Below are 18506 nucleotides of genomic sequence, written 5' to 3' on the forward strand. Positions count from 1 at the left end.
CCCCCCCCCCTTTTTTTTTTTAAATTGATCCCAAAATTAGTTTATTTTACAAAAAAATAAAAGTTACATTTGCACAGAGGAGGGAAAACACAACACTGTATGAACCCAGCTTAAAAAGCTGCCATGCCAGCACCCAGAGGGGCAGGTAACCCTGCCTCCTGCTCCTCGCTGGCTCTGTAGGACCGGCTTACTCCAGCTAGGGAAACTGAGGCACGAGAGGTGACATGACTTATCCACGGTCACCCAGCGGGTCTGAGGCAGGGCCTTCCTGCCAGGACCAGCCTCCCTTTCTAGGTGAGCGTCGGGGGACAGCTTCAACTACATTGCTGCATATTTGGGTGCAGAAAAGGGGGAAGATTAGCAACAGGGGCACCTAAACCCCCTGGGTCAGAGGCCCAGCTCCTCAAAGGGCTGGAGGTGCCTAACTCTCCTTGATTCCCATGGCAGCCTAAATCCTACATGGCTCCCAGCTCTGCTTCAACCGTCACAGCTGAAGAAGAGATTTGAGGGCTAGAAGGCTGGCGGTGGGGAAAGAGCTGTAGCCAGGGGCCCACCCTGAGTTGTGAACAGCTAGTCCCATGTCAGGGCCCCAGCCCTGTTGCACTTATTTGTATCATCACAGGGCCCCGGGAGCCCAGGCAGCGACCAGCCCCCCTGCGGCTGGGTGAACAGGGAGGTTGTAAGGGGCAGCCACTGGCCCATGCAAAACTGGGTAGAGTGACCCCCGTGGCGGGGGGAGAGGGTGCGAAACTGACCAGTGGGCAGGCATGGGGCCGGGAGATCCCAACTCCGGCAGTTTCAAAGGGCAAGGGCCAAAGTCTGGGGACGTTTGCTCCCGGCTCTCACAGCTCCGTTAATTTTGGGTCTTCCCGGGAGGACTGAAAGGAGAGAAGAGGTGACTGAGGCGGAGAACACGCAGCACCAGGTGAGGGCTGGCCCAGCAGGGGAAGCTTTCAGCCAGACACTGAGCAAGGTTGGCATGCCCCGGAGGCGCCGGCGGCAGGCACGGGGGCAGAGCCAAGACACAGCCTACAGTGAGGAAGCAGGGGCTGTAAAGATGACCCAAGCAGCCGGCTGGGGAACTGGGGTCCTAGCAACCCCTGATGCTGGATGGCCCGCTGGGCAAACAGCTCCCCCTGCATCTTCCTCCCTTGGGAGCCTGGGGAACTCACTGCCACTGTATCCAAGTTAGAGTCAACAGAGGCTGAGATGGTCAGAGCAACAACCCACGGGTGGCATAAAGGCAGAGCCAGCACCATGGGCCGGCCTGTTTAAAACCTGTGTGTGTTCCCCGTAACTCAAATGGCCAAGGCACGGGTGGGAGAAAAGCCCTTCAAGTTAAAGATTCACAAACCAAGCCCTAGGCTCTAGGAACCGCGGCTGGTACGAGTGGCTAATGGGGCGAGGAAATCGGCCCACAAGCTGCTTCTCCTGCAGCTGGGTCTGGAAGCCTGAGGCAGGGGGATGGCTGCTGCTACTCCAGCCTTGCCGATGGGGGGGCCCCCTGGTTGCTTTACCCCAGGCTGCCCCATGCAGGGAAATAACCTTAGCCCTGGTGCCGGCCGGGGGAGCAGCAATGGGGCAGGGTTGTGCTGTGGGACACTGCGGCTTGGGGGAAAGGCCACCAGGGGGGATGCCGCACATGGGAGAAGATTCCAGCAAGTTTTGGGTTAAGGGGAGGATGAACCACGGCCCTGCCGGAGGACAAAGATTTGGCTCGTTAAGTTGGGTGCAGTTTGGTTACATTCCCCATAGACAGGACAGCAAAAAAGGCCACCCAGTTGCTTTCTGAGTTATTAGTGTATTTCACCCCTCCCCCCACCATGAGAAATGACCCCATCAGCAGCCCCCGGTTTGAGTCCAGTAACCCCAGCCCAGCCCAAGGAGCGGCTCCATCCGCTGACAGCCGCAGGAGGCTATTATCCTCTGCATTCACCAGCCGCTAGAGAGCGATGTGGCACCTTCCACATGCACCCAAGAAGGCTGCTGGTTTTGTAGCCGGGAGAGCACCAGGAAGAGGGGGAGTGATAGATGGGGAAACTGAGGCACAACAGTGAAGGGACTTAAACCTCTCTACCGCTACCTTCCGTCTGCACCTCAGGCTACAGGAGGGCTGATGTGTATTAACTAACCCGGGGGGTCAGTTTTTTAAACACGGCTGTTTCCCTTCAGCGATTTTTTTTTTTTTTTTTTTAAAGCCAAACCCTTCCCTGGCGGCTCAGGCAGGAGTTTCTAGCTTCCCCTTCCTTCGCTGCCGCGCCAGCCTCGCTTTCACCAGCCCAGGTGCCAATGCAGAGTCACTCCCCATCTGCAGCCTGCAATGCGAGCTGGGGCCGGCTTGGTGACCCCCCTGCAGCCGGCCCCAGGCCAGACAGATGCAGACCGAGGTAGGGGAGATTACAGGACACGTGTGAGACGCAGACGGGGGTGGAGGGGATAAAGCGTTCAGCCAGGTGGAAACACGCGCAAGGTGTGAGCGTTCTGCCAATATCCCAGCGCAGCAGCAGAGGTTCCCGCCGCTTCTGCCACCAGGGGGCGATGTCGCGCAGCACCAGCATGGCCAGGTGTTTCACTGGGCAGCACCCCTCCACCCCCGCAGGAGGAGAGCGCAGGTGGAAATCCGATGCATCCAGCGACGAAGACCTCGGCTCCTTCCAGCCAGCGGAGAGCAAGGAGCCGCCCCCCCCCCAGATGTGCAACCACAAGGTCCAGCCAGTACAGAGTCTGCCAGTCTGGGGAGGGGGTGTGTGTGACCCCCTCCCCTCCCCCCGGGTCAGATCAGCCGCTCCTCGGGGGGCAGTTGGAGGTTAGCGTTCGTCACCACCCGAGCACCCACCTGCTCCTCGTTGCTGGGCCGGTAGGTGCCCTCCGTCTGCCGCCTCTCCCGCACCTTGAGCGCCCCAAAGATCACAAGTCCAATAAGCAGGAGACCCCCGACTAGGGAGGGGACAATGATGGCCGCCAGCCGCTCCGACTCCTGCCAGGATGGGGGGGAAAAAGAGTGAGACGGAACCAGAATCATGCCCTGCTCAGCTCCCCATGGGCATGGGGGGCAGAGAGCTGCTGTGGGGGGGGGGGTTACACCAGGAGCCAACCAAGAGTGTGGGAGGTAAAGACAGGGGCTCCCCAGAGGAGGTGGTAGGCAGGGGTGGGGAGCTAGGCCTCCTGCCCCAGATCCCCCCCCTTCCCAAATTGGACCCCCCCACACACACACCCTGAACAATATCTCCAAGCTTCCGGCCCAGTTCCACTCAAGTCTCTCTCCCCAGTGCATGCTGGGATAACCCCCCCCCCAACACACACAGCTGATCCGCCCCCCCACGCCTACTTACCGTGAGCCCCGATACGGATGTGGGTGTCACGGTGCTCCTGTTCGTGGCTTGATTTAAAAGAGGAATAAAGAGAGCGGAGCTTAGTGTGGGGGAGGGGTACAGCAAGGGGGTGCGATAGGAGGCTTAGCTGTTAGGAGGCCTCTGCTGGAGTTCCCCCCCCCCCCGCCATCAGAGAGCTCAACCATGGCACTGATACTACGCAGGCACCAGAACCAACATGCAGCCACCTCTGGGGTGGGGTGTGGCAGCTGGTTAGCCACCGCAGAGCAAGACAATAGTTTAGGACAGGAAGTGAAGGAGATTCCCAGTTTCAAGTGCACCAGGGCAGGGGGAAGGTTATTTAGGGAGGCAGCAGCCTGGGGTTATCCAAGTGCGCTCTCACATCCTCCCTAAATTATCACCACCGCAATTCTTGGAAAAGTGCCATATGGAGTGACCTTTAATGACCTCAACGGGACCGCGCCCCCTACCGAGCCCAGCCCCTGCGCCCTGTAACACAGCGCCCCCTAGTGCCACAGTGGGGCATTGGGGTCAGCACTGACAACGCCCCCTGGCCCACTCCCTGCAGCACAGCGCCCCCCTAGCACCACCCCAGGGGAGGGCCCTGATTCTGCCTTCTGGGGGCCCTTCACCTCCAGCAGAAACCGCAGTTCGCCTGCTACCCCGACAGCAACCTGGCCTGACGCTGCCCCCCAGGAGCTCAGCTCAGCAAGAGAAAACCATCAACCACCAACCCATGCTACCACCTGGGGAGCTGTGCACACAAGCCAGCCCCTACTATGCTCATGCAACCCAGCTCTCCCGCCCGCCCCCAAGCTCTAACCACTAGACCCCCACACACACCCCCGCCAGGACTGGGGACAGAAACCAGGTGTCCTGACTCCCAGCCCACCCTGCTCTAACCACTCATCCCCACTTCCCTGCCAGGGCTGGGGACAGAACCCAGAAGCCCCGATTCCCAGCTCTAACCACTAGCCCTGCTCCCAGCAGGTCCGCCCAATATTGATGGTACAACTCACTTGCCCCCCTGGGCTCATCCCCGCTCCCCCATGCACCATCCAGCCTCCCAGGGCCCGGGGCTCTGCTTCCAGTCTGTAAGCAACGCGCCAGCCGCTCCCTTCCCCAGCCTTGCCATTATGCAGGAAGGGAACTACAACTCCCAGGGTGCCCCTCTCCGCTCCATCCTGCCCTGCCCAGCTCCCAGCCTGGCCTTCAGCCCATGCTCCCAGCCCCAGGGCGGTTATGCATTGCAACCTAGAGAGCAGGTCAGGCCTGAACAGGCTGGAGCCCTTCCCAGGACCGGGGTGCGACTCAGAGCTCTGGGATCCAGCAAGGGGGGGGGCCTGGTATGCACAGGACTCTCCCCGCACAACGCAGTAGAGCTGGTCCCAAGTCACACCCCCCACCCCGCTTTGCTAGTCAATGGCAGAACTGGGGATAGAACCCAGGAGTCCTGGCTCTCAGCACCCCCCATTCTAAATCCCACTCCCCTCCCAGAGCTGGGAATAGAACCCAGGAGTCCTGGCTCTCAGCACCCTTCCCCCTTCTAAATCCCACTCTCCTCCCAGAGATGGGGATAGAACCCAGGAGTCCTGGCTCTCAGCACCCTTCCCCCTTCTAAATCCCACTCTCCTCCCAGAGCTGGGGATAGATCCCAGGAGTCCCAGTATACACACCGCTCTAACCACTAGACACCACTCTCCTCTCAGAGCTGGGTATACAGCCAGGACTCCTGGCTCCCACTTCTTGCTCTAACCACTCCCCTCCCAGGGCTGAGAATCCAGCAGCCCCTACTCCTACCCCACCCCCACGCCCCAAGCCCTAGATCCTACCAGGGTTGGGAATGGAACCCAGGAGCCCTGGCTCCCAGCCCCCCGCTCCAACCACTAGCCCTTACTGTGCAGCCTGGATACAGTTTGCAAGGCAGGCGGAGTGTCCTTGATAAGGAATTTGGACCCTCCCCCCCTTTGCCCAGAGCAGTAAGTTACATGCTGGGGGGGGGGGGGGGGGGAGATGTTGAAACTGTTTGTTTGATGCATGGGGTGGGGGGGGGTCATAAAACTCTTGTAGGTGATTCCACCTGTTAACAGAGACACACGGGGGTGGGGTGCTAACAGATCAGCCAGTCCCAGGGACATTCCCCCAGCAGAGGTGACTCACCCCCCCTGTTCCAGCCTCTCCCTCCCTCCACCCCCTCCAGGGTGTGGATCCACCCGTGTCAGGCTCCGAAACCCAGCGCCGGGACAACTGAAACCACCTTGCCCCGCCGCGCCCGCTCCCCCGGCTCTCCGCCAGGGCTGGCTCGGGGCCCGGGACAGGACGGGATCAAGCCGTAACAGGGAAGGGGCCTTCCACAAACACACCTGCGGTTTGCCCTGGGGGGAAGGAGGCAGCAGCAACTGCCGTGGGGAGGAGGGGGGGAGATCTGGGGACTGAGAGCCACAGGATTTGCCCTGAGAAGCTGGGGGGGGGGGGAAAGAGGGGGGTGTTGCATGCTGGCCACATTAAAATCTAGTCCACGGCTTCAGGCATCAACTCCATTATATGGATTACGGTAGAGCCCCAATCATGGCCAAGGACCCCACTGTGGTGGGTGCCGAACATTATTTATTAGGTGTATTACGGTGGAAGATTTAATGGGAGTGGGGGGGGGGGGGTAATCAAACCTAGCAATCCGGGCCTTGCATACCAAAGGGTGACACCCCCTCTCCCAACCTCCCTACGACTGCATGCAGAGATCGTTCTTCCGGCCACAGAAATGCAGCCACCTCTGGGGTAGAACAGGGCAGCGGGCGAACAGCCATGCAGCAGTGCTACGCAGGGATCGCTCAGCCAATGCTGAAATGCAGCCACCTCTGGGGTGGGGCATGGCAGCCGATTAACTGTGCCCATCACCCCTGTGCTGGTAAACACACAAAAGGGTCAATGCTCTGTGTTCTGGTCCGACCCAATGCTGGGTTGACCCCGGTGCTGCGTCCCTGGTGACCAGAATCTAAAGTCCCCTTCCGGCTGTCCCAACTAACGACAGCCCAACAGCAACTTTAGTCAAGCTAAACTGTAGCCTCCTGCCAGGGTGACTTGGCCGCAGCAGATCTTGCTAGCACCAGGCTCCAGTGATCGATTCTATCCACTTTATTGCGGGGGGGCACCGCTGCCCTCTGCTGCATGGAATCAGAAGTGCTTGGATGTGTGTCATAGGGCCTATACTGCCTATAGGGAGGGGGATTCTCCTTCCGGTCCTGGGCCATTGGAGCAGCAGGATAAGATTTCTGTCCCTACCAACCAGAAGGAGAAGGGGTGAGCAATAAGGGAAAAATCACTCGCTCAATCAGTGGTGGAGTTAAGACAACTCCAGGCTGTTTAACCACTAGACCCCACTCCCCACCCAGAGCTGCAGATAGAACCCAAGAGTTCTGGCTCCCAGCCCCCCTCCCCCCTGGTGTGGAAGCAGATGCACTTAACAACCCACCACCTACTTTGGCCCAGGGCCGGCTGTAACAGGGACTGCAGGGCCACGGCCAGGAGCAAGGAGTGACTGCAGCCCGCCATCGCTCCCCCGGGTGTCTGGGAGGGAGGGGGGGACATGGGGGGGTCACTCCCCCTTTCCCTGGAGGGATCACAATCCTGCTGGTGCAACTGTCACACAACCTCCTGCTTCCCGACGTCCTCAGGCCGTTGGGGGGCGTGGGGGGCCCTTGGAGATGGGGATGACCGGGAACCGGGCAGCCCCCAGGGTTTCACCACCTGGGAGAGGGACAGAGAGAAAGGGGTCAGAACCACTCGTAACCCCCTGCCCCCAGCTCTGCATCCATTCGACCCACAGACCACCAAGCATACCCCTCCATCAGGTCGGCTCTTCTGGGCTCTCTACGATCCGTCCACTTACTCGGATTGGCGTGAAATTTGCTGTGCCTCATAGGGGAGCGGGGTAGGGTCCGTGGTCCGAATTTGGGGTCGTTTGAGCAAGGGTTTGGGAGCCCCCCCACACACAGCCTTTACAACCTCTTGTGGAGGTTGGTTGGTTTGCTTCCGCGCACCCCCGGGGCTCCAAGGCTGGCTGGGATCCTCCCCGGACTGAGCTCGGTTGCTCAGGATTTCTCTCAGCCAGTTCCTGGTGCCCACTGCCCCTTTGGCAGGGGGCAGGGTTGTACTGAAGTCACTAAAGGGTTACGTTAGGAACTCGGAGCGCCAGGAGTTGGAGTCAGAGAGAACGGAACTGGGCATGTGCAGAAATAATTCTAGGCTCTTATCCAGCCAATCCCAAAGCGCTTTACAAGGGAGGTCACAATCATCCCCCCCATGCTACAGATGGGGAAACTGAGGCAGGGAAGTGGCTTGCCCAGGGTCACCCAGCAGGCAGAGCTGGGCCTAGAACCCAGGTGTCCTAACCCAAGGCTCTGTCCGCTAGGCCATACTGCCTCCTCTAGCAAGCCTAGGCCTCAGCCGATGCGGCCCTCAGCACCGCGCTAGGCAAGCGGGACGCTGCTCCTCGTGGGGCTGCCTCCGGGATAGAATCCAGCCCCAACACAGCTGGAAGAGACATCACCATGTCAGCCTAGCAGACAGAGCCCTGGGCTCTATCCCCAGTTCTGACCCTCTGGGCAAATCAGTGCCCCGCTCCGTGCCTCAGTTTCCCCATCTGTACAATAAGAGAAAACGAGACCGCCCTGTCTCCCAGCAGGAGTGGAGAGTCTGTTTAGACAAGCACTTCGGGGCAGGGACCGTCTCTTATTCTGTCTTTGTCCAGCACCTCGCCCGCTGCGGATCCCACCTCATTCTCGGTCGGACCCCACCGAGATAAAGTAGAGGGCTGCCGACCCGGCCCACCCAACGAGAGTGCACACACCTCACTAAGCTGCTTCCTGGGACCAGCTACCGCCAGGGAGATTCCTCCATCGGCAGCAGCAACTGGGCAAATACTGTAATCATGGGGCTAAATCTATGAAAGCTTGTGAAGACCCTGGATTGTAGCGAGATGGGGGCCGTGCAAAGTATCTAGAAAGCCACCCATTAGTGGCCAAGCTCAGGAGTCCATAAGACCTACTTGGTGGCCCTTCTACGTTGTCCGAAACGCAATAACTTCGCAATGCCCTGTCTGATCGCTTCCAAACTTCCAGGGAAGTTTCGGGGCAGCACCCTGTTGATTTGGGGGATGATCAGAAAAACTGCAGGGGTGTGTGTGTGTGGGGGGAGAACAGCAGACACATGGAGCCCCCAACATCTGGTGGGTAGATCCCTGAGCTTTGACCAGGGCTCCAGATCAAAGAACCCGCTGAAGGCGTGAAAAGAAAGTCCAAGAGATAATGGTGAGGAATGGGGCACACAGAGCCCCTGGCAGGGGGTGGATAGGGGGATGAAAGGAATGGGGAACCCTGAAATGGGGTGCACAGAGTCCCTGACAGAGGGGAGGAGGGGATAGTAGAAGGAACCTCCTTGGTGTGTGGAATGAAGTTTCTAGTGATCTAGCCCTTTGGAGATGCAAATGTCTTCAGCAGGAAGAGGATTTCAGTCCCTAGGCCGTTCCTGTCACCCAAGACTCCCCAAATTAGGCAGGACAAAGCTCAAAGGGGTGGGGTGAGGGGTAGCAAACCTGCCATGGCCCCTGCTCAGGGAGCCTTCTCCACAGAACAGACCCTTCGCCCCCCCCCCCATCCCTGCTGCTCTCAGCGGATCCTCATCCTCGTCACATTTGAGGAGCTGCTGCATCTTCCGTGCAAGCGACCAGGGTACCGAAGCACCGTGCAGCCCTTGGCCGAATCCAGCCTCACAGCGACCCGGGAGGAAGGCAAGTATTATAGATGGGGAAACTGAGGCACCAAGCAGGGAAGGGACTTGCCCAAGCGAGAGGGATGCAGAGTGCTGGGCCAGTGCACAGCCAGGTGCAGAAACCAGGAGTCCACACGACGAGTCACTGGCAGAGCTGAGAATAGAACCCAGGAGTCCTGGCTCCGTCTCAGCCCTCCCTGCTCTACCCACTGCTCCATACTCCTTGTGGTTCCCATCCCAGGAAAAACCCGGCCCATTTCCCCACCCCCAACCCCATCATCCAATCACTCTAATAGCAGGCGCGGACAGAGAGCGACTCATGTGTTAATAAAATGGCCCAACAAACCAAACCCAAATTTCTTCCAGTTGCCATCAGAAACGCTGCTCTCCGGTATTTCAGATAAGCCACAGGCCTCTGCATATACCCACAACAGCCATGTCATCTGAACCAGTCCCGAGTGCGTAGCGAGGTCTACAAAGAACCCGGCAGGCAGCGTGGCCTAGTGGCTAGGGCTCTGGGTTGGGAACCAGGAGAGTCGAGTTCCCTTCCCAGCACGGTCATGGGGAACTAGCTGTGCCTCAGTTTCCCCTCCCACCTATTTAGACGGCAAGCTCTTTGGGGCCAGGGCTGCCTCTTGCCAGGAGCTATTTATCCAGGGGGGCGGCTTAGAAGCCGCACACCCTTGCTTAGGGAGCACGGTTTAGACACAGGCCTGTGAGTCAGACCCGGGATCCACTCCCAGTTCTGCCTGACTCCTTGAGCCTCTTTGAGCCAGTCACTCTCCCATGCCTCAGTTTCCCCTGCTGCCCTGTGAAAACTCTTTTTCCCCACCCCTCGTCTAGTTTTATTCCCTGCCCCCACAGAGCTTACATGGCAAGAGACAGTGTCTCCACCACACCCAACGCACCAGGGCCCTGCTCGCCTTTGGGGGCACTAGAGGAACCCAGATAATAAGGTAACACCCACCGGGCCACTCTCCATCTCCCTCCTCCTGGCCAGGGGGATGAAGAGCTGGGGGCTGCTGGGCAGGTGAACATGGGGTGCAGGTCCCAGCGGGCCACGAGGGGGCTGCCACACCACATTTCTCTGGTGTGGACACACATCTGGGGCAGGGCCCACCTTTCTACTGAGGCTCCCGGGCGCGTGCAGAGCGGGAGGAAGGGGCTGTTGGGGACCTGGGTATGAAGCAGGGCAATGGGGGGCCCACAGAACCCCCTTGGGAAGGGGGGGCCCTGGGATGGGGGAGGGGGAAATCATTCAGTCCCCAGCTGGACTCCTGCCCTCCTAAGCGCAAGCCCAGGTCACAGATCACGGACCTTGTTTCTGGCCCTCAGCAGCGGGAGCCACCAGCCCCCCCAAAGGGCAAATCTCCAACCCCCAAGACCCTGAAGCAACATCAGGGCTAGTGATGGCCACTCGGGGCTAGTGATGGCCCCCCACCCTAGCCCACTCCATCTCCCCCCCCCCCATGCAAGCCGTGCCGGGTCCATTTCAGGGCACGGAGGTGGTTTTAAAGAAACGGGGGTGCCCCTGGGTCCCCCCTATATCGACTCCCTCTGTGGGTTTCAGCTCAGCCGGGCCTCGCTGGTCAATTTTTAACCCAGCTGATTAAACACAAACCCAGTGAAAGTCACCCAGAGCTCATTAACCCTGCGTGTGCCACCCCTGCCCAGAGCGACCCCCTCCAGCCGGGGCTACTCCCGAAACGGGGGGTGCGGGGGGGGCTCCCCCGGAGGAGGAAGCACCCGGAGAGACCAGGAAGCCCGGTCTCCAACATGAATCAACTCCAGGCACCCGATCGCCTGGGTTCTCAGGGACGGCCAGGCCTCTCGCCGCCTTTGCCCTGGGCAGGGGCAGGAACTGGCCTGAATCACCGCTCCCAGGCCACGGCGGGCCTAGGCTGGGGGTGGGTGTAGGTAACCCCAGGAGGGGGCACCCCCCCCCCCCGGATCTGTGGCACCAGAGAAGCCAGACCCAAGGCACAGGTGGCGGGGGGGAGGCATAGACCAGCCTCCACCAGCAGTAGCCAAATTCCAAGTGGGGGAAGGGGGCAGATGCCCACTTCCCTGGGGGGCAGATCCCCCTCCCCGGAGGGTCCCCTGGCATTAAGTGGAACGGGGGGAAGTCCAGGCTCTCTTAAAGGGGCGGGGTTCTTTAGCCCTGCCTGCTCCCTGGGTGGGGGCTGCCCCATAGAACCCCAAGCCCCTTCCCCGCACTCACCGGCCCTCTCCCTCTGTCCGCTCCCTTCCAGGGCTGCGATCTGGCCAGCTCCGCCTTCCCTCTCGCTCATGTGACCCCGGGGAAGGCAGGTGCCTCCCTCCTCCCGCACCTGAGGCAGGCAGACAGGCAGGTCCCGCCCCCTTCTCACCTGGGCGGAGCTCACCTGAGCGCCGGGCCCAGAGTCCCAGCGGCATCAACCTGGCTAAAGGGGCTCCCTCTGACCCTCCTGACCCAGGGGAACCGACCCAGGATGCCCCAGAGAGCTGGGGATCTCCTGGGCCTATCTGTAGCCTAGGGGATCTTGCCCCCCAAAGTCCCTGCCCAAGGTAAGGGGAGATCTGCCAAGCCCACCTGAGCTCAGCCACCCCCACACCTGCCCCACCGGAAGAGGATGGAGCCTCTCTTTTCCACATGCACCTGCAGCCATCAGGTGCCCAGACCCCAACTGAGATCAGGGCCCCCATTGTGCCAGGCGCTGCACAGACATAGAGCGAGAGAAAATCCCTACCCCAAAGAGCTCGGGTGCTAAATATACAAAAGGTGGGTGGGGAAACTGAGGCACGGTGTGTGTGTGGGGGAGCGAGTTGCCCAAGGTCAATGGCGGAGCAGGGAGTCAAATTAAGCTGACGCCTAGCCTCGTGCCTGATTCCACGCGATCCCATGGGCAGTTTTGCTCACGTACGTAGCCCATTGGCTTCAATGCAGGTTACTCACCTGAGTAAAGCCGGTCACGCTTGCAGCAGTTAGCCAGAAAGGCTGGTTTTGTGGTCGAGGCCGTAGCCTGGAGAGCTGGCTAGCGCCTCTGTGTGTGTGTCCATCCCTTTATCCGAGCATGTCTCCGGTTCCCTCTTGTAACACAGCCTCTCCACTCCAGGCATTGCCTGCTACTCTGTTCATCTATTCTAAGCCCAGGCGGGACCTCTGGGATCTAGACCTCAGGCTCCCGGTATCACAGGCCACCTCTCTCCATAGGGGGGAACTTCCCGTGTGAGCTCCGTGAAACACCACTAATAATTACCAGGTCCTTACACGGCTCCTTCCAGCTCAAAGCACGTTGCCAGCCTTAAAGAGTGGAGCCTCGACCCCCACCTCTGAGTGGAGAGCACTGGTATCCCCATTTTATAGAGAGGGAAACTGAGGCACAGAACAAGGAAGTGACTTGCCCAAGGTAAATCAGCAGCAGAGATGAGACTAGAACCCAGGTGCCCTGAGAGCTAGCCCACCCGCCCGCCCGCCCGATTCTGGGATAGAACCTACAAGTTCTAATTCGCTGTCCCTGCAGCTCTAACCACTACCCCACACTCTGTCCTAGAACTGGAGATAGAACCCAGGAGTCCTAATTCCCAGCCCCCCTGCTCTAACCACTAGGCCCCACTCCCAGATCTGGGAGTAGAACCCAGGAGCCTTGACTTTCTCTACCTCTTGCTTCCCCCCCACAACCTGCCTCCCCCTAGACCCCTGCTGCCCCCCAGTGTCTGACTCAGGTTCCCGCAGGCTCGCAGTCCAGGCTGGGATTCCTAATGGAAGCACGCCCCCTGCTGGGGGAGGTCCCATTAACCCCAGCAACCAGGCCAGAGGGGAGCCAGCCATGCCAGGCAGCGGGCAAAGGGCCCCTGCAAACCGACTTGGCGCTCGGAGGCAGCCGCTTTGCCAAGAAGCCCCTGGCCGCTCCCCCCCCGCGACATTCCTGGGCGAGAAAGCTGCTGTTGTCCTGGCCAGAATGGAATTTAAATAAGCTAGAGTTATAAGCCTCTTGAACCCACCTGAGGTCAGGGCTGGGCCTAGATCGGATCTCTCCCTTGGGGCTGGGCTTGGGCGCTTCCTGGAGTGCAGGGGGCCGGATCCTGCTCTCGCCTCCAATGGCCCCTCGCAGCCCCCGGATTAGGGCTCTTCTTATGGGGAACTCGACCCATAGAGCTGGAGGGGGTAATCGTTCTGCTGCGGCTAGATCAATGTCCCAGCCCTTCAGTCTGGTATTTTTTATCACTGGACGGCAGCATAGGCACAACGGAGGGATGCAGGAGACCAAGAGTCAGTTCCTTGCTTGGGCACGGATGCTCCGTGCCTCAGTTTCCCTGTTTGTGTGTGTGTCATGGAATAGCACTTCTCTGAGACTGTCAGATACCCGGGGGGGGGGGAAGGGGGTCATCTGAGCACATTAGACAGAGAGCAGCTGGTGCGAAACATGTTAAAGACGATGGCTTCCCTTGGACTACCGGGATGTTTGGCTGAGAGGCCGCTGCATGGCCTAATGGGTGAGCAACTGGGGTCTTTAGGGCTGGATTTGGTTCTCAGCCCTGGGAGGGGAGGGCGATCTAGTTAAAGTGTGGGGGGGGTTAGAAGCCAGGACTCCTGGGTTCTATTCCTAGCTCTAGAAGGAGAGTGGGGTCTAGTGGTTAAAGCCGGGAGCTAGGACATGTGGGTTCTATTCCCGGCTCTAGGAGTGGAGTGTGGTCTAGTAGGTTAGAGTAACGGGGAGGCACTGGGGGGAGCCAGGACACCTGGGTTTTAATCCTGGGTGGGGGGGAGCATGGTTCTAGTGGCTAAAGTAGGGGAGAATATGAATCAGGGCACCTAGGTTCTATGCCCAGCTCTGCTACTGATTTTCTTTGTGCAAGTGACTTTCCCTGTCTGTGCCTCAGTTTCCCCCTCTGTACACCAGTGCTGACGACCCTCCTTTGCAAAACGCTTTGAGATCCACGGAGGATGCGGGACACTATAAGAGTGGAGTCTGATCATGCCCCCGGTTTGCCCCGTCAATGTTTCTCTGCTAGGACTCAGAAAGTCCAGGCTAAGGGGCCAATCACTCTCCGGCCCCGATTCTGATCTGAGCACAAACCCAGAGTAAACCCATTTACTTCAGTGAGGTTACTCCAGATTTACACCAACGTCAATGAGTCCAGCATTAGGCCTTTCCTCTGGAACCCTCCTGGTGCAATTGTCGTGAACGGAAACCAGTTGTGCTATATGCCACATTTTCCTTGTGGTCTGTGGCCAGGCAAACAGCCCGTCAGACCGTGCTGGCTGCTAGCCAGGGCTGGATCAAACAAGCCATGAAAGGCTCTGTCCCTCCTTCCCAGCAGCAGCCCGGTATCCTGAACCTCGCTACTCCTAATTCACTCCTCTTGAGGTCCCCGTGTGCTGTGATCTGCAGAGAGCTGGTTGCTCATGAGGGGCTGGCTCCCGTCTTGATTTCCACTTGCTGACTTGCAGGAAGAGAGCGCTCGGGGAGGAAGAGGAAGCGGAAGCCTGGCTTGGGGGATAAGGCTAGCCCTCAAGAGAGCTAGTTTCCATTCCCAGCTCTTCTGCAGGGGTGAGTCATGTCATTGCACCATGCCTCAGTTTCCCCATAATCCTTCCTTGGTCTCATTCGATTGTCAGTTCTTGGGGGAGGGGACACTGACTGTCTCCCTGTGGGTGCATTTTCACTTGGAATAAGGGTAGTGTCAGCTAACAGGAGGTCAGATCCATGGCAGTTTGTAATTTTCACGTGAGTGAGACTATGGGGGTTTCCTAGGGTTTCCCTTGCCCTGATAACTCATGTGAAAACTACAAACCCTGGCTTTGCCCTGTGTTAGCCAAAAATAATCCTTAGTTCTCCTCGTTAGTAGAGCTCAAGGTGCTTTACAAAGGAAAGCCGGAGCATTCTCCTCATTTTACAGGTGGGGAAACTGAGGCACAGAGCAGACCTGTCCCAGAGTCCCCCACAGGGCCAGAACCCACACCACAGAAGTCCCACTCTAGTACGCCATCCACTACGCCACACTGCCCCTCCAAGAACATACCTTTCTTCCGAGTGAAGACAAGGCCTATATGAATGTGCAGTCTCCTGCACCGTGAAGCCCTGATCGCAGCTGGGTTCTGGAGGTGAAATTTAATGCACATAATTAACAACATTCAAGGAAATACCTGCCCACTGTTATCTTTCTATGCCACAAGGAACTGCCACCATAATCTGTATTATTACCCCAGTCATGGCCCAGCGCTCCGCTGTGCTAGGCGCTGTACAAACACAGAACTCAAAGACAGTCCCTGCCCCCCAGAGCTGCCAATCTCTCTATAAGACAAGAGATAACACATGGAGACAGACAGACAGACAGTGGGAGCACAAGGAAACAATTCAGTACCGGTCAGCGGACACACGGTGGTCTCAGCATGCCCGCAGCCTGACCTTTGTCCGGATTTCTGGAGGCATCCCAGGTCAGGGGAGTGTGAAGTCGGACAATGTGGTAGCTTGGCAGATGTTTACGGGGAGCAGCTCCCAAGTGCGAGGGGAAGCTGAGGAACCGGCATGAAGGCCCAGATCCTTGAAAATATTTAACTGCCCTGGGCATTCGGTGCCTAAATCCCCGTGAGGATCTGGGCCTCCGGGGCAGGTTGAAAACGATTGTAGCCAGTAGGTGATGGAGGCTGGCGTCACGGGCTGATCGGAGGCGGGAGCCGGCCGAAGGAGATGGCCAGAAAATAATCGGTGTAATAAGATGTGGTGCACGCTCTGGGAAAATCAGAGAGCTGCGGCTCTAAGCCCATGCTTGCTGCCTGGAAAAGCCAAGAGGCCAGGGTAATCCGTGCCCCTGTGGGGGACTGCTCTCGGCTAAGACCTGCTGAGGAAGTGGTGCTAATAGGGAACATTGGCTACAGGGTAAAACCATTTGCAAAGGAAGGTAAATACTGAGAGTCAGGTAATAACCAGGCCAGCCACCAGCACTTCCTGCCTTCCTTCAGCTGATGCACAAAGCTGGAGCCGCGGCATTGTGGAAAACAGGCGGGTAGCAAGGCCACCCGGGGGGGGGGGGGGGGGGGGTAAGTGGGACAATCTGCCCCGGCCCCACAGGGGCCCCCACAAGAATATAGTATTCTATAGTATTGCAACTTTTTTTTCTGGAAGGGGCCCCCGAAATTGCTTTGCCCCAGGCCCCCTGAATCCTCTGGGCGGCCCTGGGGGAGTAGTGTGGTTAAAAGTCAGGACTCCTGGGTTCTCTTTCCAGCTGTGGGTGTGGAGTGGGGTCTCAGAGCAAGGGGGTGGGCGTCAGGACTCCTGGGTTCTATTCCCAGGTCAGGGGAGCGGGAGCTAGTGGTTAGAGTAGGGAGGGGGCCTGGGAGTCAGAACCCCTTGGTTCCTTTCCCTGCTCAGGGATGGGAATAGGGTCTAGTGGTTAGAGCAGGCTGCAGGGATGGGCGCCAGGACTCCTGGGTGCAACTCTGCCAACACCTCTATGCATGACGGTAGGCACGTCCCCCCCCCCCTCCCGCCTCAGTTTCCCCACCTGTAGAACGAGGACAGTCAAGTTGCTCCAGCAAGGTTTGCCATGCGCGTGGGATCGTGGTGCTAGGGGGCTGCAAGCCCCCCCCAACCCCCCGGTTTCTGGAGGAGAGGGGGAGACCTACATGAGTGCCGCTGCCGCTTTAAGACCCAGTCTGCGTCATTCTGGCCCCGGCTGTTATCCCCGCCCGGCGGCCGAAGGGTTAACAGCGGCTCGCCGGCCGCCGGGCTCTTTAGGGGAGCGAACAGCTGGGAGGGGGGCAGGAGGCGACTCCACCAATCAGGAGCTGGAAGGAAGCAACCCGGGGGGATGATATTTGGTTTCACATCTGCCTTCTGCGCCCGAATTGAGGCGGGAGGGTGCACATGCATTATTCCAGTGGCACCTGTCTGCTTTCCCCTTCTACTCCATGGGTCCTGCCAAACCGCCCCGCCGGGGGAACAAAACAGCCCATTCAGGGCATTGCCAGGGGACTTGCGACAGCAGGGATTAGACCCATTTATGAAATCGTGGCATCCGCAGCGGGCATGAAACTTTAAAGCCCCCGTGACCGGCTAATGCACTACGCAGGGATTAGCTTGGGCGTCAGCAACCGGGGTGCAGGGAGGTGGGCTGGGCGAGCAGCATGCAGGCTGGCTCCCTCGCTGGTGTCAGGCAGGTGACGGGGGTCCTACCTGCCTCGTGGCTTCCACGGGAGTTTGGGCCTTGGCAAGTGAGGCCTAGATGTGTTCCCAAGGCAGGTGGAGCCCTGTAGCGAGGAAGCCTTTAGCCTTGCATTTCAGCACAGTTGGTGTGCCCGACCCCAGAGGTGGCTGCATTTCAGTGCTGAGTGAGTGATCTCTGTGCAGTGTCACTGTTTGAATGTTAAGCAGCTGCCACGTCCCACCGGTGAAGTGGCTGCATTTCAGCACTGAGCAAGTGACCCCCTATCCTGTCCCCGCGCCTCACCCCACAAGAGGCTGTATTTCAGCTTTGGCAAGTTCTCTCTACGTAGTTCTGCTATGCAGCTGTTAAACCGCAGTCGTGTCCCACCCCAGAGGTGGCTGCATTGCGTGTGATGCTCCCGGTGACTCATTTTGCTTGTGCGAAGTGTTTTGGGATGGGAAGTGTGACAGTTCCAGTGCAAGGAACTTGGCACGAAGTTGCATTTCAAGAGAGACCGGAATCAGGGCTGCGGCCCACCCTGCTAGCTGTGATAGTTGGGCTGTTCTTGACCGAGATTGCAGAACCACGAACAAAGATGTCGTGTCTCTTCCAGGATTTGCCAGGAGCCCAGCATCTGCTGGCCCCAGGACTTTAGGGGTTTAGTCTGTGCTGGGTGGATACCCGTGCAGTGTGGATCTGACCCATACAGCTCTTTGTTATGGGGCCCATGCTGGCGACAGCAGGTGGTTTAAGGAGTGTCACGGAGTGTGGGGGGGACACAAGGCCCGGCACCCCCGGCTTCCTGCGATTCACCATGACTTTCAGCCAGCCAGTAAAGCAGGTTTATTTAGACAACAGGAACACAGTCCAAGACAGGTCTTGCAGGCACAGACAACAGGATCCCCCCCCAGTTAGGTCCATCTTGGGGTCCCAGGGCACCACAGCCCCCTTGGGGGGTCAGAGCCCCATCTTCCTCCCAGCCATTCCACCAGCCAGCTCCCGAAACTCTCCCTTCAGCGACCCCTCCCACAGCCTTTGTTCAGTTTCCTGGGCAAAGGTGTCACCTGGCCTCTAACCCCTTCCTGGGTTCTCATGTTACATGCTCAGGTATCTTCCCTCAAGGCCAGTCTCCCATCCCCCAATGCAGACCGTCCTAGCCAACCTCCCCTGCCTTCCCAGCCAACACTCCCCACTCAGCATTCAAAGACCACATTAAGAACAGTCCCGGTTCGTCACAAGGAGCTCCCAGTTTGGGGTGATTCTTGCTCCATTTTCCCG

The 18506-nt window shown here is 58.8% G+C and overlaps 1 protein-coding gene across 2 annotated transcripts; it reads right to left on the reverse strand.

Moving 5' to 3' along the window:
• Positions 1-24: 24 nt before the first annotated feature.
• Positions 25-12053, reverse strand: CRB3 (crumbs cell polarity complex component 3). 2 transcript variants are annotated; one of them, XM_054012331.1, is made up of 5 exons: positions 12034-12053; positions 6809-7076; positions 3333-3379; positions 2837-2977; positions 25-878 (listed from the first exon to the last, which is right to left on the reverse strand). In XM_054012331.1, exons 2-5 carry the CDS (start codon positions 6915-6917, stop codon positions 843-845), a joined length of 333 nt encoding a protein of 110 aa, XP_053868306.1. In that variant the 5' UTR covers positions 6918-7076; positions 12034-12053; the 3' UTR covers positions 25-842. The 2 variants fall into 2 exon arrangements, with proteins under 2 accessions (XP_053868306.1, XP_053868305.1); XM_054012330.1 differs by having other exon boundaries at positions 25-2977.
• Between the last annotated feature and the right edge of the window lie 6453 nt (positions 12054-18506).

Source organism: Malaclemys terrapin, chromosome 23 (genome assembly GCF_027887155.1).
Source record: "Malaclemys terrapin pileata isolate rMalTer1 chromosome 23, rMalTer1.hap1, whole genome shotgun sequence".
Classification (NCBI taxonomy): Eukaryota; Metazoa; Chordata; order Testudines; family Emydidae; genus Malaclemys; species Malaclemys terrapin.